This window comes from Danio rerio, chromosome 4 (genome assembly GCF_049306965.1).
Source record: "Danio rerio strain Tuebingen ecotype United States chromosome 4, GRCz12tu, whole genome shotgun sequence".
Taxonomy (NCBI): Eukaryota; Metazoa; Chordata; class Actinopteri; order Cypriniformes; family Danionidae; genus Danio; species Danio rerio.
The window spans coordinates 13976516-14002849 of record NC_133179.1 but is presented as its reverse complement, the minus strand read 5'-3'; the positions used below and the strand labels follow the sequence as shown (position 1 = coordinate 14002849).

Sequence of the window (26334 nt, the reverse complement as noted above, 5' to 3'; positions counted from 1 at the left end):
CTCTGATGCAAATCAGGCCACTGTAAATTGGGCTTTAATAGCATTTGCGTGACTCATTAGCGTGCAAATTGGAAGTGGGTTCATTTAAGCGACTACAAAATGTACTTTCATGCTTCCAGCAGCCTAGAAGCAGATTAAAACCCTATTTGGAACTCCTCTGTCCTCAAATAAGACCGTGTTTGTCCCATACGTGGCATAAGCTTACAAAAATGATTTGCCAGGGCTTGTTCACCATGCATAGGAGGAGGCAATGACATTTACTGTGTTCCTTTGTTTTTACAATGATCAACTCTGAATAAGAACTGATGGAAAAGCTGACCATATTCTTACATTATCATTAATCATAAAATAGTTTGCCAGTTAAAATAAATTCCAGCATGATTCATAGATGCCTGCCTGTATGAAAGCAAAGTTACCAGTGCTAAGGAATCAACCACACTACAACCAGAACATGTATTAAAGTAAACCGAACACTTTACCTGAAATGCCTCACTTATTTGAAACAAAAATGTCAAAACCTTGAAATAATTATTTCCAATATTTGATTAAAACGTTGCAATATCACACTCAAACTTCTGACAATATCTGATCCATACATTAGATATATTATTCTGGCAAACATTTGAAAATAAAGCTACATTTTTGTGTTGTAAAACGTTGAAACTGAAACATATAGGTAGATCAGCTACTAAGATATTTAGACCATGATGCTACTAACCTTTGTCAAATCCGTAATAGTTCTTTAAAAGTGCCTACTTTGTCAACCTGGTATTTTGTGTCTAAGTGGGCAGACAGAAATACTGGTGTATGCTCACTTCCGGATGTCACATTAGGCCAGCCAAGCAGATTGGAACTGGCAATTTCAGCCTTCTTTCAGTGCATATGCATCAGCCACTATAATGGTTCTGGCTGCACTGTAATGATCATAAAATGACATATATGGATGCAGGCAGCAATGGTCCTTTTATTGATATCTTACTGAGGAACATTGCCATACTGTAACACTCCAAAGAATGTAGAATGCTGTGCATACATGATTACACGAGTAAAACTAGAGTGTGCAATCTACACACTGATTTCCAGAGCATTAGATTCAAACATCAGCCACCTGTTGGTCTGCTATCGAGTGAGATGTATGATGTTAAATTATCCAGTTTACAGATATCCTTAAAAAGAGAGACCTGCACACTATACACAGTACTCAGAGTATTGCGGTAAGTTAAACTAGCTCTATGAAAAAAAAAAAAAAAGTCATATACTCAACCCATTTTACATGTGAGCATTTCAAGCAAGGCAGCATGTTAAAGTGAATTTAAAAAGCAAGAACAACACCCTTACAGTTCCAGAATACAGTCGAGCACCTGAGAGAATATTCTCCACTTATTTTATTCACATATGTGCGTTCCATACAGGGCAATTATTTCTCATAACAATGTTCGATGTCATATTTCACCTCTATATGCCAGAGCCAAACAAAACTGTCATCAAATAGAAAAAGTAAAATATGCAAATTGTTTGCAGCTGAATTCTCTCTTTTTTTTTGTTGTATGTGACATGCTGATGGCTCGCAATTCTGCGGACAGTGGGAATGTAATGAAATGCAATAAAGAAAAAGCAGTCACTCATCCAGTGAAACATCATAACTATGCCACGACTCTTAGGGATTATACTTCTAAGACTTCTCGCTCTGAACTTACGTTGTTGCTAGTAAAAAGAGGAGAGATGACATTCAAATTGTACAAAAACCTAATAAAACTTGTCTGATAAGAAACATGACAGAAAAAAAAAAACACGGCCCTGAAGTGACTTTGATTTAATGAGCGCTATCAATGAGCCCTGTAGATTCCGATTTAAGTTGTCAGCAGCCTAGAATGTAAAGAACTAATCTCCCATGGTCGAACAAATACTGTGGTCAATTAATTTTCATGTGACCAAGAAAGTCCCTCTGCAGTTCTCGGAGTAGATGAGTACAGAACTTCAGGAATTATGAAAATGAACAGAAAAAAAAAAATTTAAGAACAATGTAGAGGAGGAATGAAGAACTGAAGCAATTTCTTGTCATTTATAGAAAAACAAAGAATGTGATATTAAGCCTTGAAGCTTAAGAAAATGAATGTCTGTCCTTTATTAGTTTTTCTTTCCCCGTAATTTTACGATTTTTTTGTTTTTCTCCTATTTTTGATTCAGTGCAATGCATGGAACAATACAAGGGTCCCCCAGGGTTGGTTTTCTTTGTGGATTTTGCTGAGAGCGACGGCAATGGGCACGTTGTCGTAGTTGTTTAACTGGTGTCCATGGATTCCATATTGGTGCTTGAGGAGTCCCTCTGGATGCTGTCAAAGATGGCAGCCAGCTCAGGGTTGGAGCTGATCTGAGACTGGAACTCACTCATTAGGGGGCTTTTCTCGGCCTCTGGGATGGTAAGCAAGGCCACTACAGCCCGCATGGCAGATCGTTTGAGCTCATCCTGCTTTTCAAACTCCTGCTTTACAGAGTTAGCTTTTACCTGAGGAAAAAAAAAACAAGCAATATGACATAATTAGATATCAGACTTTCTGACCAATCAATAGCCCAAACTACATCACAACCTGAATGTTTGTGATTAAAGATCAAGTAAAAGAAGAACTAAAATAGATTATGATGGAAATGATCTGATAAATGTAACTTTGGCCCCTATGGAAACTGCATATGTGCTAACAGCTAGATGCTGCTCACATTTCCATACACAGAAACAGCTCCATGTCTGATTTATGTTTGCTCAATATTTTACATACTTTTGTGGTGCATGTTGCTCTGAGCGGCTCTACAAGTCTGTCCAACCTCTGTAACACAGCACTAGGACACAGACTAGATAATCTGGCCAGCATGAGGAACGTCAGCATCTGTAAGGACATAAAGACAGCAAAAAGTAGATTAGAATCCTGATACCAGAGACATGTTGGTCACTTAATGGCGATGCTAGGAATGGAAAATAAAAGCGCCCACTAAAATTGGCCTAGCGATGCTCAGGAACCAATTCATAATTCACTGCATGACCTTTTAATAAGGAGAAGCAGATTCTCCTTCAAATTACGAGATGCTTCAAATTACAGATGCTTCAAATTACGAGATTGCATAAGGGAGAGACACATCCATAGACCACAACTGTTGGTTTTGCTTTGTAGGAGTTTGTGTGACAAAAGTCTGACAAAAGTACCAATAGACTTTGACACAAACGTGATTCATTCACTTTGTGCAATCTGTCTTAACAGTTCTTTAACAGATCAGATAACATAAAGACCATTTCAATGAGGTATTGTCATTGGCCCTTGAACATTTCCTGCTTGTTGTCATACTATATCATTACTGCAACAATTCAATCACATTTTTGCATTAAAACAGCTGTCATAAGATTATTTATTAATATGCTGCCCTTTTTGGATTCACGGAAGCTATGGAAACTAAAAATGTAAAACAGAAAATACATTAGGACCATTGTTATTGTTTACATTCCCCAAAATGGTCTATACAAATGCCATAAAACAAGCCTGAAATTAGAAGCAAAAGTGTGTGAAAATATATATTTTCATAATGCAAACCACTATGCATTTTAAATTAAAGCAGTGTAATTGTGTAATGTATAGGGTGCTTACAAATCCAGTATAATTTACCTTAATTTTGTTGATGTAATGTTGTGCAGTGTGTATATATTTATATATATTTGGAAGCTTTGATGCTTTTACCTCAATAAGTACAAAACGATTGTGCTGGCAATCTCCCCTCTAACCTTCAACTCTGTAGCTGAATATGCCCAATTTTTCCAAAATTCTTAAAACAGTGATGAGAGCTAAACCCTTTTGCGAAGTTATTAATGACTCTTTAAAAATATAAATTAAAAATCCAAGTACACCTGGTAATAAGTACATTTAAAATAAAATTGGAATATGTCGCCTGTTAATGCATTATGCATTTACGCCTTTGATGACCGCACACTGAATCTTTGTTAATCAATTCACTCTTTCATCTTCTGTGGTTGCTAAATGATCAGCATGGCAAAAAGCCTGTGTCTCATGAAAGATTCATAGAGTTGAGTCTGATGGCTTACCTTGATATCGTAATGGTCCTTAAGTCCGTCTTCAACATGGTTTAAAAATTCAAAGATGTCAAGTCTATCTAGGCAGCTGTCTAAAAGAGTGTACATGCATTCAAAAGCAGCCTTCCTGATGTCCAAACCATCATCCACTGTGTGTTTGAATGGACCCATCTCAACCTAGAAAGAAGCAGGTTACACTGAGCTTTAAGGCTTTATAATATGCAGTAAAGCAAAATGCTTTGGACAACGATAATTTTACCTCTCTGATTAATTCCTTGCGCACTTTGGTCTCATTGTACAAATGCGGGAGTACTGTATCCAACAGGTCTCGAATAAGGGAAGGTTTATTATGAGCTGCTGAGTTGAAGGTAACTAGAGCCACTCTTCGTACATTAAGGTCTGGATCTTCCAATGTTTTCAAGAAATCACCTACAAGCATTTAAATAAAATAACACAAAAATATCATTTAAAATGGTCTCAATTCAAAAAAGGTACAAATTCAATAAAGTAAAAAAGAAAAAAAACAGGGAGAAAATAAGCTGATAACAGCACTTGCCTATGCAGTTTTTAAGAAGGGGGTCAATCGTCTGTGGGTGATCAGAAATGGTGAATTTAACAGCTGTAACTACCGAGCTCCTGGCATAAGATGATCCTAGAGACAGAGAAAACTGTTTATAATAAGTAAAAGAAATTAAAAATAAAACTTTGATTTAACAGTGTTTTACAGATTTAAAAAAAAAAAAGCAGAAATGGACATTAACCTGATAAGAGATAGCCTTTTAGCCTTGGCAGAAGAGTCTCTGGGTCAATGAGTGTTAACTTCCCCAGACATTCAGCTACAACGTTCCTTGTGCCTTCTTCTGTACACTCGCAGTGTTTGAGCAACAGTGCCCACACATTTTCTACATATGGTTTGAGCCCCGCCACCGAGGCAGAGCTGATGATTTCTTTGAGAGAGTGCAAAAGCAGGTACTGTCTCTTGGGTTGGCCAGAGATCTCTTGCAGGACAAAGGGAAGGTACTCCGGTAGATTCCCTACGCTGATGCTGCCCAATGCATATGAAGCTGCGGATTTAACCTCTTCGCTGGCTGAAGAGAATGCATCCAGGATGACTGTTTTCAGCTCAGGCTGACTGCTCAGATCAACATGATGACCGACTTCTCCCAGGGAAAGCAGAGCCAGTAATCGAATGGAGTCTGTGGAGCGCGAGTTCTTCACGTCTTGAATGAACTGTCCCACCACTGCAGGACCTTCTTTAGGACAAGCACGAGTAAGAGCAGCCACGCACTTTGCAATGGAGTAGTAGGATTGCTTATGGGTTAGAGCAGCACTCTGGGCATAAACAGGACCTGTTAGCATACGTAGCAGGTCCATGTAGCCCAAACTGGCCGTTCCCGTAGCTACAAGAGCCTGGAAGAATTCCAGCATGGCACTGAGCGCACCACCCTGCAGCAACGGCGAACGAACCAAAGCTATAAGTTCAGCCAAAATAGAGCCACTTATCTTAGACAGTGAGTCAGGGTGGACTCGTGCAAGTGTGGTGAGGAAGCTGATAGCCATCTGAGAGACATGCATATCACTTTCATTTATAAGAGGTGGTAGCTCAGCCAGTACGGCATCGATCATGGCTGGTGTTACACTATCGCTGTAATTCTTGACCAGTATGTCCAGGGCAGCAAGTGTGCTTAGTTTCAATGCACGCTGGTTCTTGCGCAAAAAAGAAGCAAGAATGGGAACAGCCTCACCCAGAATAGGCCTTAAGTTGATCTTCAGCGGTGACCCTGCAATGAGTGTGAGAGCTTTAACAGTGGTCAGCCTTGTTATCTCGTTCTTCAGTCGCTCTAGGAAGATGTGGAGAGTGCCTGGTAGGTCCGCACCAAGGCTGTCACCAAGGTTGCAGATAATTTGGCCCATACAGGAAATAGCTCGCTCTTTGACTTCCTGGTCGATATCAGCTGCCTTCAGCCTTTTAATGGTGCAAGCAAAAAGGTCAGTGATGTAGGGTGAGGCATCAAAAGCATCAGTTTGATCCAGAGGCCTAATTACTTTGACCAGCTGCTGGGTGACCAGAAGTGCTTCAGAGGTGATCTTATAAAAGGGATCACCCACACAAGCAACTACAGGAGGCACTATTGCCTGAACATGGGGGTGGAAGACTTGAGGCTGATGGTTGCACAGAATCACATACAGGCAAGACAGAGCATCGATCTTCAGGTTTGAAGAGCTTGACTTATCGTTGAGAGAAAATATGATTCCTAGATGGAATAAAAATCACAAATGTCACTTCAAATGCTAAGAAAAATTAACTATGATTAAATACGATTTTCAACAAAACACTTCAAGGTTTTCTCCGCAGAGCTTTTATAAATGTCACAGGTAAAATGCTGAACTTGTCAGAAAATTAAGCATATGGTCATGAATAGAATGACTCTACTCGCTTCAACATGTAGTAGCTTGCCTGTGGCACATACCTGGGATGAGAACTGGAATATGCTGTGTCAGGGCCCCTGGCAGCACGTTTACTAGTTCTGTCAGCATGTTGAAGCAGCACTGTCGAGTCTTAACACTTTTCTCTTTCATCTGTTTGTGCAATGCTTTCACGATCATGGACACCTGTAAAATTCACACAGCACAATCACATTTAGAAATAAATTCAGATAATCGGGAGGCCCAAGTGTATGGACTAGTAATACAGTCTATCTTAAAACATGACTGATCGGAATGTCCAAAGTATCGACTTCTGTACCAATCAGTACTGTAATTTTAACCTAAAACTTCAATTTCTGGCTATCTTTACAGTATTGTTGAGCAGGTTCTTAGAATAAACTAGCAGTTCTTTTTTTTTTTTAAAGAGCATTTTTCCCACACCTGGCTTTGAAGCATAGTGAGAGGTGTTTCTCCTTGTTCCATGGCATCTGGGTCACAGAGCCAACTCTGGGCAGGACGCGTCTGCTTGAGTAGGGACAAGTACGCATGGAACACATCCGCCTTCACGTTTTCTTCCCGCTCTTTAAAGCGGGCAATGAGCGCTGGAGAAACAGTGCGGTAGAACTCGGGTAACATCTCATGTCGTGTGCTCACCACTGCATCCAAGCACTTTGCTGCCGCTCTCCTCACTTTCCAGCTCATGTCGTCATCATCACTGTACTCATCATCACTTCCTGTTTGGATCACAATGATTAGATTATATCAATCACAGATGCCAATATGAATTCTCCTATCCATTGCACTTGCAACTGCTGAAATACAGCGTTCACATTTTATTTTGGAAGATGATTCTGGGTACATCAGTTCCAAGATAGCTAAAAAAGAATTTCTTTGTCAACAATCAGACAGTGTTGAAGACACAGAGCAACAAGTTTGTCCTTTAAAACTTCTTCTTCATCAACACTGAAACAGACTTCTGAGAAAAACAAATGTTCTCTCAAATCTGCTGCCAAGCTGTACCAGCCTCCTAAGGCTGCTTACAAGCTAGTGCACAGTCAGCACAATCAATTATTGAAAAGAAAACAACGAATAGGTAAGAATATGATTTATGGATGAAAACAACATTCCAAGAGGGGACAAAAATAAAAAAAAACTTCAAGATCAGGAAGAGAAACAGCAGTCATGAAGGCAGCGAATGTCTTACTCGTGCTTATATTCTGCTCCTGTCAAATTCTGAATAGCAGCATTGCGCATTTCTTCAACTACGCTTCCACATGAAATGCTCCATTCCAACAATTTTAACATGCAATGCTGAGCAAATCCACATGGTGTTATGCTTCATAGGACTAATGGTTAAGAAAGAAACCATTTTTATTCTGAGAATCCACAACCACTAAAGGGGCATGAATTGTTAGGTACATGCATTTTAGGAGGATGACAATCTGTAAGGTACCAAAGGAATTGTAGCAAATGTTAATGCCTGTCTGGACATTACAGGACAATCAGTACTCCCCACACCAACATCCGAGCCAATTTCATCAGCTACGAAGGCATAGGTATTATTCAAAGCTGCTAGACCGGACCAGTAAGCACCATTCATTCAAACAAACTGATTTCTGATGGTCTGGCAAACAGTCTCGGCAAATATCCAACTTTTCTGTCCTCATTCAATGCTTTCACTGACACTAGTGGTTTTCCCCCCCGCCAAAAAAATGTGAAAATAAACCCTAGTGCTGTTATTTCTGTTATGCGACAAGCAGAAGCTGAACACACACCAGAACTAAAGAAACCGAGCTTGAAACTTACAGCTAAACAGACTTTAGGTTTGGAAGAGAGAATAAATTCTTCTTTCCTCAGACAGAGTAAAAAGAAGCCCCGCCTCGTACCTTGATAATCTTCGTCTACACCATCAGCATCCATTGCATTCTCATCTTCATCCTCGTCATCATAGTTGTAGTTAGGGTCATAGGTCAAATACTTAAGACAGATGCTGATGACTGTTGGGACATGTGGGTACACTTCCTTTGGACACCTGGAAACAGGAAATAATGTATATTGAGTTCTGCTCTAAAGATTGTTTCCCGATGTTACATATATCTTTATACTTACCTTCTTACAAAAGACTCAAAAGCTTGAATGCAATATTCCCGCAGTTCATCATCATCAACATTGCAGAACTTCACCACCAATGGGATGATCTTTTCCAAGTACTCACCTGTAGGATAAAACCAGCATGTTATATTTAGACTCATTACACAAAGATTAGACAGATTTGTGGGGCTGAAATTTTTAACATCAAGCTGAATTCACTGGGAAATATAAATTGGGTTTGGAGAGTTGCAGGATTAAGGCCTTGCTGTTTTCAGCACAATCAAAGAAACAATCTAAAGATGACAAAAAGACTTAATTATAACGGCGCAAGAGATAGCTACAAAACGACTCCGAGTGCATTCCACTACAGTAATCTTGTGCATCTTAATCGCAGCTGTCTTTGTTTCATCAAATGCAGCCGGTAATTGGCTGATGGGGGAACAGTGCGCCACAGCAGCAAACCTAAATGACTTTTCACTTCATTTCATTTGTGCCAAATGGCCTGCCTTAGCAGCACAGCAATGAAGAAACACTGATGACAAGATGACGGTTAATAATGGCTACACTTGAGATTGTTCTACCTGCTGTCACACAATAACATTCTGGCAATTTGTTCGGTCAAACTCCAAGGAGAGTTGCCTTCAAGCTTATACCCTCTATAATTGTGCTTTGAAAGAGGAAATGACAAAAAGTGAGAGTGGTAAATAATCAAAGATACCTTTATAATGTTTCATTACTTTATCATTTACTAAAATTGCGAATAAGTATAAATTGAACTTAATTACTAAAAGTACAAAAGATTTTTTAAACGGCGTCAAAATCTTGCTTGTCAATGCAAAACTGAAAGGGGGAGAGAGTGCACCCCTGTCTGAATAACTTTTACTGCTCATCAGCCTGTGCAATCATAAAGTGAAATGTAATCACGAAGCAGTGTCAACGCTGGTGACCTCAATCTTCAGCAAAACATTTTCTATCATAAGAAAGGACCACAGACTTTCAGATCAAGCAATAGAGAACTGCAGTAAAAGATGCAATGCCTAGGAGGGAGGATATCATTAGTATTGACCAAAAAAAAAAAAGAGCTATTGTAATAATTGCATAATTTTCATTAGAGATCTTTGAGGATGGCTGATGCTTTGCTTTAGCTCATTCCAGTGAAGGCTAAATTACAGCATCAGTGGTGAAACTAATAGCTGTATGAGAAAATCACAGTCGATGGCTTCAATAAGTGCACACTAAAATTGCTTTCAGCACTTAAAGAGTAACTGAGATGAGGTCTTGAACCCTAAAGACATTAAGTTAACTGAGGTCTGTAACAACGGGGGAGGCTCACCGATTCTGTGGCCAGCTTGTCTGCTGATAGCAGCAATACACTGGATATAAGTGCGTGTGGTTGACATGGACTCGTTCCGTGAGAGCTCAGATAGTAAGTGCTCGATGAGGTCCACAAAGACCAGGTTTCCACAGCTCATGACCAAATGTCCCAGGGCTATAATGGTCCTCTTCCTCACTGCCAGGCGAGGGCTTGTCAGTTGAGGCAGCAGACAACTCAAAATGGAAGGGTGGAAGTTTACTAAGAGGCCTCCTTGTCTAGATGAATGAACACAAACAATATTAGACGATCAAAAGACTTGTAAAGACCAAATAATGGGCAACAATTTGGGTGATTTACTTCATTACCAGAAAGAAAATATAGCATATAACATAATATTTTAACTATTTTTGCAGTATATTACCTGTAAACAAGATAGTAAAATTTAGTATGGTGGCATTTCACGTTAATACACTGTGCTAAACATCAGATTAGAGACAATAAAAAGAAAAAACTGGAAAATATACAATGATAAAATGGAGTAACATTCCTTTAATAAAAGTGTGTGGCATAACCACTGCTTCATTACACTAAAATGTATTTGCTGTAAATTTGTTAGGTTTAATTTAGTTTATTTAGATATTTGACTCACACAAATATTTAATAGCCAAATTTGCACTTGGTAATAGATTTATTTGCTTTAGTTTCTTTACCAAATGGTGTGTTTTATTTTAAAGCAAGTTCATAAGTTATTCTTTTATTTTACTGACAAATTATAAATATTCAGTAAAGATCCATGTTGTGTTTTCCCTACACCTTCATAATCATTTGTCAGTGCCGTTGTTTGGGTGTGCAAGTATTTCATATGAAGTTTTAATGCTTAATATTATAGCATTTTGTAACATAAAACAGTGTTACAAATAACATTCTTTCTCTAAATCAAATAGTTTCTCATATTTGCTAAAATAGACTTAATTAAATAATTAAAAATATGAGCAATTAGTTGACTAGTAGTTTTAATGAGTGACTACTGGTCGACTAAGAAAATGTGGAACAAATCAGACACTAACAGCTTGATCACACAAGTAACTGTAATGTTAAAATGAACATATCACTGTTATTATCATTAGTTTTATTCTTAGTGTGAAAGGCTTAAATCCACCTTAAGGGAAAATATTGTTTAGATAGTTCTGTGTAGCTCAACTGATAAAGCATGAACTTTAGAAATGCCACAGCTGTGGATTTAATTCCCAGGGAACACACAAGTTGGCAAAATCTCCAAGTCGCTTTGAATAAAAGCATCTGGCTAATGCGCGAATGTAAATATGAATGCAAAATGCATTCACCCAAGTCTGCCATTAGTTACTGCACAACAGAGCTGAGAGTCAGCATCTAAACTGAAAGACCTTAAAGTACATTAAGATCAGTGAACTGAAGTAAAAGACTGAGAACTGTCACTGGTGTGATGAATGTGCACAAACGCATCTAGAAATTACTTCGCAGGAGTCCTTGTGCACTCAATAGAAGAATTGGTTGAAACAAAAGCAGCAGTCATCACATGCCTCATCTGACATACCTGCACAGCATGTCTGCCATGATGTCCAATGCTTCCAGCTGAACCGAGACATCCTCCTGCTTGGCAATGGCACTTGTAAGGCGGCCTGTTATCTTTTTGCAAACGCTAGCAGCAAGAGCAGAGCCTAAAGCAAAGAGAAACTGATTTAGCAGGCAAGATGGCTCATGAAAATGACTAAATATAGCCATGCACGTGTGAATGAAATCTCCATCCTTTCAGCACAGAATAGAGTGGAAAAAATTGTGGAATATTTTGAGACATCTGCATTAATACAAGCAGGAAAAGGATGTTTTACCACTGGAAGCTGGTGGGAGCTCCCCAATCACTGTCTTGAGGCCAATGCTGGAAATATCTCGAAGCTGCTCTTTATCTGATAACATGTTTGTACACAATGTATCAACAATCGTTTCGACCTGGTACTCCTTCACTTTGCTGACAAGTGGTCCCAAACTGCAAAAAAAAAACAAGGATTTTAGTGTAACCTTTTGAATTACCTACCATTTATCTTTTTGCTATGCAAGGTCGTAAATGTAGATTCCTTGCAATAATATCTACTACAAAATTACTTATGCTTAGCATTCTAGTCAGCGATATTCCAAGTATGCTCAGCAAAAACGTTTTTCAGCAAATTAACACACTGAAATGAAGAGAGATTGCAGTGACTTCTTCATGCAATCCTTTCAGGACTATCTAGGGAATGAATAGAGGCTAACAACCAAGATAGCTCATTGTAAAAAGCAACTATACTTCTCAATAAATCACTGCGGCATGAATCAATTTCGCATTAAAGCATTTATTTAGAGGACAAATTGAAGCCACCTCATGAAGGACACACTGTAAATACCGAGTAAGAGAAGCTTTCAAGGTCTTAAATAAATGAATATCAAAATACTAACCATTTCACAGCCAGATTCTGAACTTCTCCGTTCTTGTCCTCCAGGAGCTTTAAGATCATTTTGACCACCTTCCGTTCACTATCGTCATCCAGCTTTATGGAGTCCTTCTGCAACTCGGACATCAAATCATTGGTGGCCATGAATCTGAGGAAATACACAAAGACAGTTTTCTTCAACCACCAGTCTTAAGCCCCGGTCAGACTTTCATTATTCATCAGATTCACAATTGATAAAATCCAGGCATTTAGCATTTTCTTCAATTGCAATCTCTAATTCAATCAATGGCTAGCGGCTGCTTCATTCCCAGAGGTGATCCCAATGGTCCAGACACACTTAAAGATGGTTTCAAGTGACTAGAGCACTAACAGAATGGTTAATGTAAAGTCTCCCACAAGGCAGTAAGGTGAGAGACACCTGTATGGCAGAGCTGCTGGCATTATGTCAAAGTAAATGGGCTGACTGAAGAGTTTTCACCTTTTCATCTCACTTGTCATGGTTTGCTAAATTCATAATCCACTTCTGAGCTGAAACTGGAGTGGATTAAAATGAAATCTTGTCTTTGGGTGCCAACATCAAAGCCTCAGCACAGAACCTCAAATGTGATGTGAAAAACCCTTCTGCATACCCTATTACGTGCCATCTCTCTCTCACACACACACACACACACACACACACACACACACACACACAGTCCTAAGTGTGTCTGTTTGGCATATATTTGAAGGCATGGAATCTCTTATTCCAGCAAGCGCCTAAGTGAGAATGAATAATGCATGAGACGCACACGATTCAACAGCAGGGTGAGCGAGGGAACGCCAGCACACACCAACAGAGAAGACCTAGAATGGTGTGTAAGCAAAACGTTCCCAGGGGGTGAAATCTTGTGAAATTCTGAAAAAAAGAACAGCAAGCAGTTTGACGTGGATGACAGGCAGGAAATTCTCTGGGAATTTGATCTGATGGCTGCATTAGTATTCATTTGAGAACTCCCGTTAGATATGTACAGAACTCACAAACCATTAACCTCCTAGTGGCCACTACTGAATATACTGACATCATTAAAGGGAATTCCCCAACTGCTTAAAAAAAGCAGCAAAAGGATACATTGTTATAGCAAATCTTTACTATGAATTATGACATATTCCAAATTATAATGCTTTCAAATTGTTATCAACAATTACACAGTTCTGACCTTGAGAACATCGCTGACAATTATTCTCAAGTCAAAGTAAATGAGGAATCTAGTAACGCAACCTTTGCATATTTTGGAAATTATGCATACTTTTAAATGTGCAAGCATTTTTTTAACCATTAACACAATATTCACACAGCCTGTGACTTGAGTAAAACATTTAGTTCCTATCTTTAAACATTATTGTTTATCTGCACATATACAATTGATTACTACATTAATAAAACAAGACATAATTACAAGCATGTATAAACTGTCAGACCTGTAAATATACTAATGACAAGTGGAGTTCTTCAGTAACACTGAATTCACACAATACAACAGCAACGCCTTAAATTAATTTCATGCACGCTGTTCAAAGTTATCAAAAGGGTAGTTTATTTTTGATACATATGATAGACATGCACTCATGCTAACATTAGCCAACTTTTAGGAACACGAGGGGGGGCAATTTAATGAAATAGTCCATAATGTGCTGACTAGAGAACTTCATGCACATTTAGCTCATGATTTTAAACAAATGACTGTACTTGGTATAAAATATATGACAGTTCGAGTGCAATACCAGAAAACGGCATGCTAATGCTAGTAGGCTAGCCCTAGCCGCTAACTAGCTCGCTAACATTCCTACTAACACTTGCACTTTTGACAGCTTTTATTCCAGCAAGCGATGTCACATTAATAAATTACAGCCATGATTATAGGACCCGCGTACAATTTTAAACAGGAAAATTTTAAACGAAGCCATGTACAACATGAGTTTGACATGCTAAGCTAGCCAGCTAACCTAAACAACAACAGTCGCGCGATCCGCGGCCTAAAACTTTATGCGATCGCTTTATTAATTTTAAGACATCCACACGTCATCACAAGCCATACAAATAAACATGCATTTTCTACAACACTCGATCTGCACATATGCATCACGACTGACCTGAAATCCTTGTCGCTGGACGTCATTTTCTCCAAAAGATTAGAGATGTGGTACGAGGCACTCGCCATGTTTGCAGTCAGGAAAACCACTTGTGTGTGTGTTTAGGGCCAGAATGATGTAGTTCGCCTCTTTTTTGGAGGTTTGAACGGGCGTGAAGTACAAGACGAATATCCAGAGTTTGTTGTGCAGGTAAGTGATCAGCAGCAGCTGCGCGGGGAACAGCAGACGTTCATGCCTTGAGTTTGGATGGGTTTGAATGGAGGTGCTGCTCGCTTCTGCAGGAGGGAGGAGCTCAGACTAGACACACTGCTGTCTATGAGAAGACAGAGTTCTAGTGGTGCTGTGTCGCAAAAATCTGGTTAGCTGACTGCTTGGATAACATGAGCTCATTTGGGCATCGTGTTTGTGTGATGACAGGTTTTGTGCTCACAATGACTTTTGTTTATATTTTACACTTACAGTTTATCCATGTTTTTCCCAGTGATGGGTTGCAGCTGGAAGGACAAAAACAAATGCTGGATACGTTGGCGGTTCATTCCGCTGTGGCAACCCCTGATTAATAAAGAGACTAAGCTGAAAAGAAAATGAATGAGTATATCCATGTGATCCATGATGCTAATTACAAAATTCTGGAGGTAGGTAAATCAGTAAATTATTCTCATATAAAGAATTTATGCATAAGTTTTATTTTCCCCCAAAGAATATGTCATTGTTTTTGGTGCAATCCCTGATTATGATACCTTTAGTCAAATTTGGCCCTAAAGGTTCTTTAGATTGTTTTATTTTTGACAACACAAATCTTTTTGTTGAGCAAACTCTTCTCAATTTTATGTCAAACAAAGATATCCGCTTAGTTTTATTAGTTCTCGAATCTCTTTACCTGCTTGCATAGGCTTTTGGAATAATCTGCAGGGTCTTAAAAAGTCTTAAATTATATATATATATATATATATATATATATATATATATATATATATATATATATATATATATATATATATATATATATATATATACACACACACACACACACACACACATATATATATATATATATATATATATATATATATATATATATATAGTTTTTTCTAAAGTTATTTCAAAAAATATTTATGTAAACAACCGAGTCTGCCTGTTTTGACACCTTTTTTAAAATATGTGGTTAAGAAATAGCTAATTAGAATTAGTTTTTGATGGGGCAAGTACTTTTTTTGCTGGGCCATTAAAAGAAATCCTTAGCATTTAGCCTTAAATACGTCTGAAATTTTATTCTTCTTGGTCTTAAAAAGGTCTTTAAAAGTCTTAAATTTGACTTGGTGAAATCTCAGAAATCCTGAATTTATTAGGTGACAGTTTGGGAACAGTTTTGGCTGTTCTCAAACTGTATTATTTTTTCTAATAAAGCAGTTAAAGTCTTAATCAAAATCATTCATAATTGCTACCTGATAAATACCAAACTATTTAAATTTAATAACAATATTTCCTCTAAATGCTCATTTTGTACTTAATATGATGAAACACTAAATCATTTATTTTGGGAGTTTACTTACTGTAAAGTGTTTTGGGTTAACTTTTCCAATTTCATTAAAAATATATATTTTTAATGAAATTAAATATAAATTTATAAAAAAATATTTCCAAACTTTTGTATATCTCCAAAAATTTTATTCTTTGGTTACTCTCTGAACTTAGATCCTTCTCATTGTAAATTTATTCTTAATTTATTACATTTTCTGGATAAATTTTACGTCAATAAATGTAAATTTTCAAAGAAACACCCTCACTTTTTATTTTAAGAAAGGATTTTGATATATATATATATATATATATATATATATATATATATATATATATATATATATATATATATATATGTGTGTGTGTGTGTGTGTGTGTGTGTGTGTGTGTGTGTGTGTGTGTGTGTGTGTGTGTGAACTCCTCAAAAGACTCTAATAAGTATATAGTAAAAGTCTTTCTTGGTGTAAATCATTTAAACTTGTTTAATTTTCTGGAATTTTGTTCATTTAGTTTCTTTGTAAATGTTCCTTATTGCATTAAAATTTAATTAAGATATAATGTTAAATATTAAGAATTTAGGCAAGGTGTGTACATTTGTGGGTGTCATGGTGGAGTTTGCATATTCTCCCCGTGTTGGCGTGGGTTTCCTCCGGGTGCTCTGGTTTCTCCCACAAGTCCAAAAACATGCGGTATAGGTGAATTGGGTAAGCTGAAACTGTCCGTGGTGTATGTGCGGATATGGTTGTTTCCCAGTGATGGGTTACAGCTGTAAGGGCATCGGCTGGATAAGACATATTCTGGATAAGTTGGCAGTTCATTCTGCTGTGGCGACCCTAGATTAATAAAGGGAATAAGCCACAAATAAAATAAAAGAATGAATGAATAAATTAGAATTTTAGCAGGGTGTTAACATTTGTTGTTAAATTAGAAAATCTGATCTTATAAAATATATACTATATAGATATATCCAGATTTGTTTGTATTTTGTTGACTAAAAGAAATAAGATAATGTATTTACACCCACCGGACACTTTTTTTTAGTACACCTTGCCAGCCAGTGTGTCTCTGATTGGGTACTTTACTGTGTGCACCTTGTTGGTGTGGGTGGGTGTGAAAATCCCAGTAGATCTGCAATAAATCTTAAAATAAACTGTTAAATCGAACATTTTTTTAATCATATGTGTTAAAGTAACTGTTAAACAACTGTTTTTCTTTATTTAAATATGGATTTTAGTCACTACTTCATTGTAAAAACTGTGGACCCATCCTGACAAAATGAATCAGTGAGAGGTCGCTTGATGACTAGGTACTCCAAAAAGCTTGCAAATGATATATTGTTTGGAACTAGTGACACATGAAATAAATGGCTCTCTATTATTTCATTTCAATCAATGAGATGACCTGCTCTATGAAAGAGAGACAGAAAAGAAGAACTAGCAATTATCCTTTCCTCTGTACTCCCCGGTGCAGGTTTGACTTTTAGACCAACTGTTAGGTGAGTTCTTTATAATACATTCATCCTGTCCTTTGATGTGTCTTCATTCAAAGTCACTGTTCAAAGCCTACCCTGTATATAATAAAGCACATCTCTCTTATTTATTCCTCAAAACACTCTTAGGAAGGTCATGAAATAGGGAGGTACTGATTCATGTGATTGACATTATTTTGTTCTGTTCCCATACATTATTCTTCATTGCACTTTATTATTTTTTATAAATGCCCTTCTGTAGCATACACCAAAAATGTTTAATCAAATTAATATAAGTAATTTAATTTAGTAATAGTAATTTAACATTAAACTCACTTAAAACAGCTTATGTGACATAAAAAATGAGTTAAAGCATCATCATCATCATCATTATTTTCATCCGCTTATCCGGGGCCGGGTAGTGGGGGCAGCAGTCTTAGGACAGAACTCCAGACTTCCCTCTTCCCAGACACTTCCTCCAGCTCCTCCGGTGGGATCCCGAGGTGTTCCCAGGCCAGCCGAGAGACATAGTTCCTCCAGCGTGTCCTGGGTCTTCCCCGATGCCTGAAACACCCCCCTAGGTAGGCATCCTGGAGGCATCCGAAACATGCTAGAGCCACTTCAGCTGACTTCTCTTGACGTGGAGGAGCAATACTCCAAGCTCCTCCCGGGTGACAGAGCTCCTCATCCTGTCTATAAGGGTGCGCCCTGCCATCCTACTAATAAAACTCATTTGAGCCGCTTGTATCTGAGATCTTGTCCTTTTGGTCATGACCCAAAGCTCATGACCATAGGTGAGAGTAGGAACGTAGACTGACCGGTAAATCGAGAGCTTTGCCTTTCTTCTCAGCTCCTTCCTTACCACAACGGACCGGTACATTGACCGCATTACTGCTGCCGCTGCACCGATCCACCTGTCAATCTCACGCTCCATCCTTCCCTCACTCGTGAACAAAACCCCAAGATACTTGAACACTTCCACCTGGGGTAAGGACTTTCCTCCAACCTGGAGATGGCAAAACCACCTTTTTCCGGTGGAGCACCATGGCCTTGGACTTTTAGGTGCTGATTCTCATCCCAGCCGCATCACACTCGACAGCAAACCGCCCCAGTGCATGCTGAAGGTCCATGTTTGAAGAAGCCAACAGAACGACATTGTCTGCGAATAACAGAGATGAAATCCTGTGGTCCCCGAACCAGACCCTCTTAAAGTTAAAGCATATTAACCTTATATTAATTAAATGTAATTAACATATTTTAGCTTAAATTAACATAACAACCATGCTGCTATGATATATTCAAAAATAAATTCTGTATAAACTCATCTTACAATGATAACAATCTTGAAAAAACAGCAAGATTATTATTTTTTTTCTGTCCAACATTTAAATTACATTCAAATCCTGATAATATTCTCTTTTATTGAAAAAAAAAGCTTTGTCTTGGACTTTTTAATACATATTTAGCACTTGCAAGACATTCTTTCATCTCTTACAGTAGTGTAAAGGTGCCGAATGTCATACAGAGATGTCTCTGATACATACAGTATTTGCGTGACATCTTTGCAGATGGTGCATTTTCTGACCCACTCTCACAGTCCTACAATATGCATTCAGCATTGCTGTGTCTTTTCTAATTTGTCTCTGAGATCGAATAGTGTATGGTTAGATGCGCTACACATTGTTTTTGACTCAGTAGGAGACAGTAGGTCAAATATAATTAGGATTACAGGCATCGCACTGTTGGCGGTGCAGAGCTCGGTCATGCAGTGAAATACACCCTTGCACCTCAATGTGTACAGAAAAAGCACAGGATAACTGAAGATAAAAGATGTGGAAGCAGTGAAAAGTATTAATATGAAATATAATAATATATAGTTTGATGCTTACACTGAATATAAAGATAAAATATACAATAAATTTCCTTTCATGCTTGTCATTCTGTCATTTCTTTTTTTTTTTGAAGCACAACTGCAAATCAATTTGCCATGAAATCAGTTACGATTTCTCAGAATACCATCAACAGCTGTGTGGAGAATAGCTCTTGGATGGAAACCAGGTGGCAAAGGCATTGAAAGGAAATAAAAAAGAAGATAGCAAGTGTGCGTCTGCATGCTAAAGCACTGATGGGAGACGAAATAAAGCTATTTCATTCAAGACTCATTAAGTAAGTGAATTTCTTTTTCCATTTCTTTTAAACAGCACATAAATTGAGGTTTTAAACATGTCAGTGATACATCATTATTATGCAGAAAGATGAATTCAGTGAGAAACCTGCCATGTTGAGTTTCTGAATTTAAAGTTAGTTTTTTAAAAGTATTTATTTAGTGTTTAAAAGGATACTTCAAATAACTAAAAATAATTACTCACCCTCATGTGGTTTTAAACCTTTATCGGTTTCTTTATTCTATTTAACACAAAAGTAGTTCCTATAAATAAAGATAAAAACTTGTAAACATTGTCCTCCATATAGTGGGGAAAACAATGGAAGTCAATGGTTACAGGACTAAATGAATTTACAGTTTTTGGTGAACTATCTCTTTAAGAGAATCAACGTGGCATAGAATGATGTCTTGCAGTGGGACCTCCAGTAGGTGTCATGAAAGTGGGATTATGAGCATGTTAGTGGGTTTTACAAAGAGTGAAATGATAGAGTGAGACCTCCTGTCACTGCAGAGAAAAATCTTCTTACACTGTAATAAAATTTGATTCTGTTTCCTAAGATTATTCAAGACTTTTTCAAGAAAAAAAAAAATGTTACCTCATGGAGGCACTGATGTGTGATGGAAGCATAAAAGCATGCCTGTAGCTCTCCAATAATGGCTTGCCTCCTTCTGTAGGCATTAATGTTCAGATGCTCCAAGCGAAACAGAGTCAAGGAGAAGAAAAGAATGTTGTGTCCTCATTTTCATGTTTGTGTGTTGAAAGTTTCTAATGTGGCATAAAATGTATTGTGTAAAGCAAATATTCATTCATTCATTCATTCATTCATTCATTCATTCATTCATTTTTCCTTCAGCTTAGTCTCTTAATTCATCAGAGGTCGCCACAGCAGAATAAACTGCCAACTTAACCAGCATATGTTTTACACAGCAGATGCCCTGCCAGCTGCAACCAAGTACTGGGAAACATCCATACACACTCATTCACACACATAGACTATGGCCAATTTAGTTTGTTCAATTCACCTAAAGCACATGTCTTTGGACTGTGGGGGAAAAAGCAGCACCCGGCGGAAACCCACACAAACACGGGGAGATTTTGCAAACTCCACACAGAAATGCCAACTAACCCAGCCAAGGCTCGAACCAGCAGCCTTCTTGCTGTGAGGCGACAGTGTTAACCACTGAGCCACCGTGTCACCCCTAAAGCAAATATATTTATGAAAAATAAGATTTCTGTCATGGATGCTCATAAGAAAATGCCATAGTCAGTCCTGTACTGATGGATTTTCTTTTGAAATAGAAAATGGAATGGGAATATCCAATAATCACAGTTTACAGAAACACCCACAAAATTTTCATTCATTTTAACACAAATTAACTTCCATTTCAATAAATTATAATTTGCTCTTGTTCTAACAACTATAGGTTTTTCTGTGATTTCTCTGAATCTTAAAAACTAAATATTAAATGCCCTTTATCAGATATCATCAAAGCTATTACTCATGGTCTAAAATCTACAAAAAAAAAAAAAAACTCTTTTCTTAATATAAAAAATGAAGGTTAGATCAGTTGTGGGTTAAATTGGGTTAATTGTAATTTAAGGCCCAAAAATCATTTAATTATAGACAGCAAAGCCCCGGTGGATCTGAATGACAACAAGGTTGAACAGGCATAAGGGGAGTTTAATGATGCAGCTTCTGTTTACAGTGAACCCAAGGGAGCTATAATCGATTATAAAGTTGTAATTGCCCTTTCCTTTCATTTTCATTATTAAAACACTAGCCAGTATATTGTCCTACCTACAACATTCACCAGCTCCCCTTTTCTGCAAGTCCAATTGCTTTCTCAAACTTTTGGCACAATTTTCTGCTACATGCAGTCTGGAAATAACAAATGACCTCTTCTTTTAAAACGGCTGCAATCCTTGGGCCATTAATGACTTATTGAATCGAGATAATTACCTTATACTCCAGCAATAACCACCCCTTGTTGCACTTAATGTTAAAAAATACATTTAATTTCCTGGCCCAATACGTGACACAAATTGCTTGTCAAGTACCAGATGCTTTAACTGGGAAATAAACAGTGGAAATAAAATATAGGCTATACTGAATGTCAGACATGAATACATGGTAGGAGCAAATACGTTTTTGCTCAATGTAAAGAGCCTCAAGGCAAAGTCTCAGGAGAGCACTTCATTACTACAGACTCCTATATTACCTACTATTTCATCTTTGCCATCTCAAAAAAAAAAGTCCAGATACCTGTGATATAGTAAAACAACTCATTTCATCATCCACTATCATATTTTATTAAATGTGAAGAGTGTAAATTCCGACAGAGAAGGAAACTGAAATTCAAGTGGTTATTTTCATCATTCTTTTGTGGAACTATTCCTTTAAGCCTGGATAAAGAGATAATATATCCAACTTATTACACACTGTACATTTGTCAGATGTTTGACTGCAGCTGACTTTATGAAAGAAAGACAGATAGACGTATAAAAAAGCATGAGGAGAGAGAAACGATCAGTTTTCTTCTACATTTTCAAACACCCATCATCAAACTTTAGTCTAAAAAGACAAAAAAGTTGCTTCTGACTGCTGTTTAGTCTAACTATTTTATATCCATGTTTCAATTGCTACCATACTATAGAAGTCAACGTCACAACAACAACAGTCAAACTGATATATGACGCTGACCCGGCTAAAATTTTTTTCTATGCCAATACAGCTTAGTGTGTCCTCAGTGTTTGACCCAACACTACGTACTTGACAGCCTCTCGATTTCTGATTGGTCAACAGCATCTGAATTAAATGCATTGGACATATACACAAGGTCATGTATTCTTAGCCACAACATTTCTCCTCCATCATCCTCATCCAGCCTGTCTATCACAATGTCCAATCTAGCTCTTTATCACCGCTGTTCTCTTCAGGGCTTCTCTCTCTCCCTGCCTCCTAATTCACAGTGAGAAATAGCTCAGATCCCTCATGGGATGTTGCCCGCAGGAACGAGTACTACTATATAGGTGTATGAGTGTGTGGCCTCATTGCAGACGTGCTCTCTGATTAATCAATGCCGTAAACACAGAGCACAGCCCAAAGGCTCCCAAAGGGGGTGTAATGCAAGATATAAAGCGCCTTCCGTTGCAACCTCTTTGACCTCACCACCTGCTTTGAGACCTCAGGTTGATGGAGAACGTATGCATGTCACAGATTAGCAGTCTTCAACATGAACGGAACCCTAAAATGAGATACCTAAATATACACTGATTCTGAAAGAGTTTACAATTTATCAGCTGCACAACATGCTATGCAGGGAGAGAGCCAGCACATACGCGGAGGAAGATGCGTTTCTGAGGATTCACAGTAGCTGTCAACCCAATTTTAATGGTTCATTCTTAATTAAATTTGATTCACCTCATTCAAATGCTCCAGCTATGCTGCTGATGTGGAACAAACAGGTCATATTCTTTATTCAGGAGATCTTACTCCCTCTTTCTTCCAAATATGTATCTTTATTTCATAGTTGGCTATGAAAAGAAGATTAAAAATAATAATGGCCTTCCTGAATTTTTCATTTTGCATAATGCAACCCTCAATTTGACTGGCCGAAGAGCACTCCTATTATAAAACAGTCGGACACAGTTTTGTGTTCGTCAACCGTTGTGCAGGTTACATTTAATATTTTTCTTAGCAAGACATTGAATCCTTCAGTCAAAGGATTAGTACAAAAGCAATTATACATTAAGGAAAAACATCAGGGATCGTCTTTGGTCTGATACCAAATGGCACACTTCAATTATGCTCTTGCAGGTTTACAATGGCTGCTGCATGTGTGTCCATGTCTTTTAAGTCCACAAGACTGCAGGGTGTCCCGTTCATCATTTTAGCTTTTAGGAGGATCTCCGCAGCACACTTTTACACAATAGTCAAGGCTATGTTACATCACAAAATTGGACTCTCAGGAAGTCTGTGAGGGTTTAATGTGCCCTTTAGCGGTAAGCCTTCATGAGCAAGTAACTTGCTGCTACAGAAATCATATACTGTGTTTGTATAGTAGACAGAAAATAGCCTGTTTTAATTTCCATGCCCTCCAAAAAAGCAACTGTCTTGTTTTTTTGTTGTTGTTTTTTTTCAATTAAGGTTGTGTAAATATACCCTATATGTCATGCAATAAGCATATGATTGATAGAAAATCATGTTCTCTGTAATTCATGACTTGACATTGTCCTGTCCTTTGCAGCAGATTTTGGCCTTGCATAATTAGACTCGTTCTTGGCCAACCCACTCTTGTTCTAAACGCATTTAGCTAATTAAAGAACTTAATCTAATTCATATTTGATTAACCAAGCACCCAATGAAGCCACAATGTTGACGGCAAGACCTCAGAGAAATCTGTTTTTATTTCAAACCTGAGGATTTAATTGGGATTGAAATTTAGGACCACAAGCCATGTGTGATTATATTACATTCCATAATTTGGCTTGTAGTGTCTCAAAACGAACATCTCTCTTGGCTAACAGCTGTTTGAGGTTGAAATATATGTTTAAGTTCAAAGTAAATGCAGTGGACATTTATTTTTATGTGGGACGATGTTAATGAAAAAAGCACAGTAAAATCTCTAACAATGCAACAGTAGCAGTTAATTCTGTTTCACTTACATTGAGTTGTAAAGGAGGATCTGTTTGTCACAGGGACACAGACAAGTGTTCTGTATTCAGGTGGTCTTTTGAGAATTGATGTTTGTAGTGCTTGCATAACAATGGTGTCTTATTAAAAGTGCTCTCTCTGCATTCCTTACTTGGTAAAACAACTCATACTCACACAAAGTCACACAGAGCATGTAAAGGAATTATCTGTAAGGGATATCAAAGAAAACTGGATTTTTTTTGTGAACAATTATTTCTAGAATTAACCAGCATTGAATCTGATATACTTAGAAGTGTGGTAGAGTTTATAAATGTCAAAAAAGAATAAAATTTAATTTAAAAAGCCATTTAAAACCATATAGGAGAGGTCGAAATGATAAATTCATTGATAGTTGAACAAGAAATGTGTACTTGCTTGATAAGGATTCATTGGCTGAATGTTTTCAAATGGTTAAAAAAAGTCTTTCGGAAGACATTTACTAAAACCGTATCAGTGCTTGTTTTCTTTTCTTATTTCTCAAGAATTGTTCATTCACTGAATGTCAGGACTTCTTTCAGAGGTTGTACTGGTACATTTATTGATCTACTATTCTAACAATTCAAATGCTTGGAGCTTTTGTGGGCTTTACTTTCTTGTGCTTTTCAACACAGAAGTAAACATTACAAGGACTCCTGAATCTGAACTTTTGAATTTCTTATGAAAACTTAGAATGATTTATCGAACATTCTGGTTCTTTTAATAATGAAAGCGTATTTGAACCGAGGCTTCAAAAATGATAGAACATCAAGATGCGTGTGCCCTTAAAGTGTCCATATGACTTGCACCATAGCTCAGGTTTGTGTGACAAACAAAACTCAATTTTAATCATTACAACTAAGCTTGATTTTTTTTTGTATATTCACGTTCTGATCTTTTTATATTTTTATATTGTTAAAAAGACAATTCATTGTGATGGAAAGTATGTCAGGTTTGGTATGAAACAAGGGTGAGTAAATAATGACAGAATGTCTTTTTGAGGTGATTTCATCCTACCAAACATGATTCATAATGGAGCACTCATTAATGCATTTAAGACCTTGGGGAAAATTGCTCTGGGCCATCACTGACAGCACATTTAAAACTTTCAGAGGTTAAAGTGTACAATGATGTCATGAGTTGTCATGATGCGTTTGGATTAGTGGATGACTCTGCAGTGGATTTTGCTGGGCCTTACAGCAGAACACAGCACAAAACCCTGCTGTGAATTCAACGGCACACAGATGCTGCTAGTTGTCATTTTGATTCAGTGCACATCAGGATAGTTGACAAGTCTAAGACTGGGAAGCCAAATAAAGATAAAATTATTGCCGGTCGTTTTTTTTGACACAGCAGACGACACGTGACAAGCGCGGGGTCTCTTAGGGACTGTTCTCTGCACTCCAGCAGTGCAAAACAAGAGGGAAAATAGTATTGACTATTTCACAAATCCTTGTAAACATGATGATAGACATGTCCTTACAAAAATCCTACAGTGTTTAAATGTCTTTCTAAATACCAAATATCATAATTTAATTTTAAAAAAATCATTTTAATTTGTACATAGTTTGAAAAAAAAAATTAAGTCTTTATCATTTACATTAAAAATGCTTTAAAAAGTTTTTCTGTACTGAAACATTAATGTGTCTTGAAAAGAAAAGGGGTTATTTACAGGGTATCTGAGAGTCTTAAAGTTGAAAATTTTCCAAAATTTTAGGCGTTAAAAAGTCTTAGGTCTACTGAAATGTTGTGTTGTAGGTTTTAATTTTCCCTTGTTCATGTATAGCTACCCAATCTGGCCATTAACACCCATACAATCGCCAACAATCCTTCTCTTTGGATAAAAGAGACAAAACCTTTAACTTTTTATTTAAAAAAATAGCATTTAATTACTTGCCTTGTAACATTTGCTTAAAAGTTCCCAATTTATTTACTGCTAAGGATACTGACCTGACCTACATTATTATTATTGTAGACTGAAGTAATGGACAGGGTTTGTGAATAAATAATT

General features: G+C 37.4%; 1 protein-coding gene and 1 long non-coding RNA gene across 4 annotated transcripts in view; one reads left to right on the top strand and one right to left on the bottom strand.

Annotated features, from left to right (window-relative positions):
- Positions 1 to 21171, top strand: part of LOC141381600 (uncharacterized) — an 84506-nt gene extending 63335 nt beyond the window's left edge. Inside the window, exons 4-6 of one of the 3 annotated variants that reach the window (XR_012401989.1) lie at positions 14982 to 15135; positions 19455 to 19655; positions 20212 to 21171. This is a non-coding gene — a long non-coding RNA (uncharacterized lncRNA). Of the gene's footprint in view, positions 1 to 14981; positions 15136 to 19454; positions 19656 to 20211 lie in introns of those variants that run through there. The other 2 variants (XR_012401988.1, XR_012401990.1) reach the window with 2 other exon arrangements.
- Positions 1544 to 14788, bottom strand: cand1 (cullin-associated and neddylation-dissociated 1). The gene is given in 15 exon segments (NM_213485.1): positions 1544 to 2506; positions 2775 to 2882; positions 4085 to 4249; positions 4332 to 4501; positions 4629 to 4724; positions 4834 to 6327; positions 6544 to 6685; positions 6941 to 7233; positions 8386 to 8531; positions 8609 to 8714; positions 9924 to 10180; positions 11479 to 11602; positions 11774 to 11928; positions 12375 to 12518; positions 14501 to 14788. Coding segments are annotated over 15 exon segments (3693 nt in total). The 5' UTR covers positions 14569 to 14788; the 3' UTR covers positions 1544 to 2281.
- Positions 21172 to 26334: the final 5163 nt, after the last annotated feature.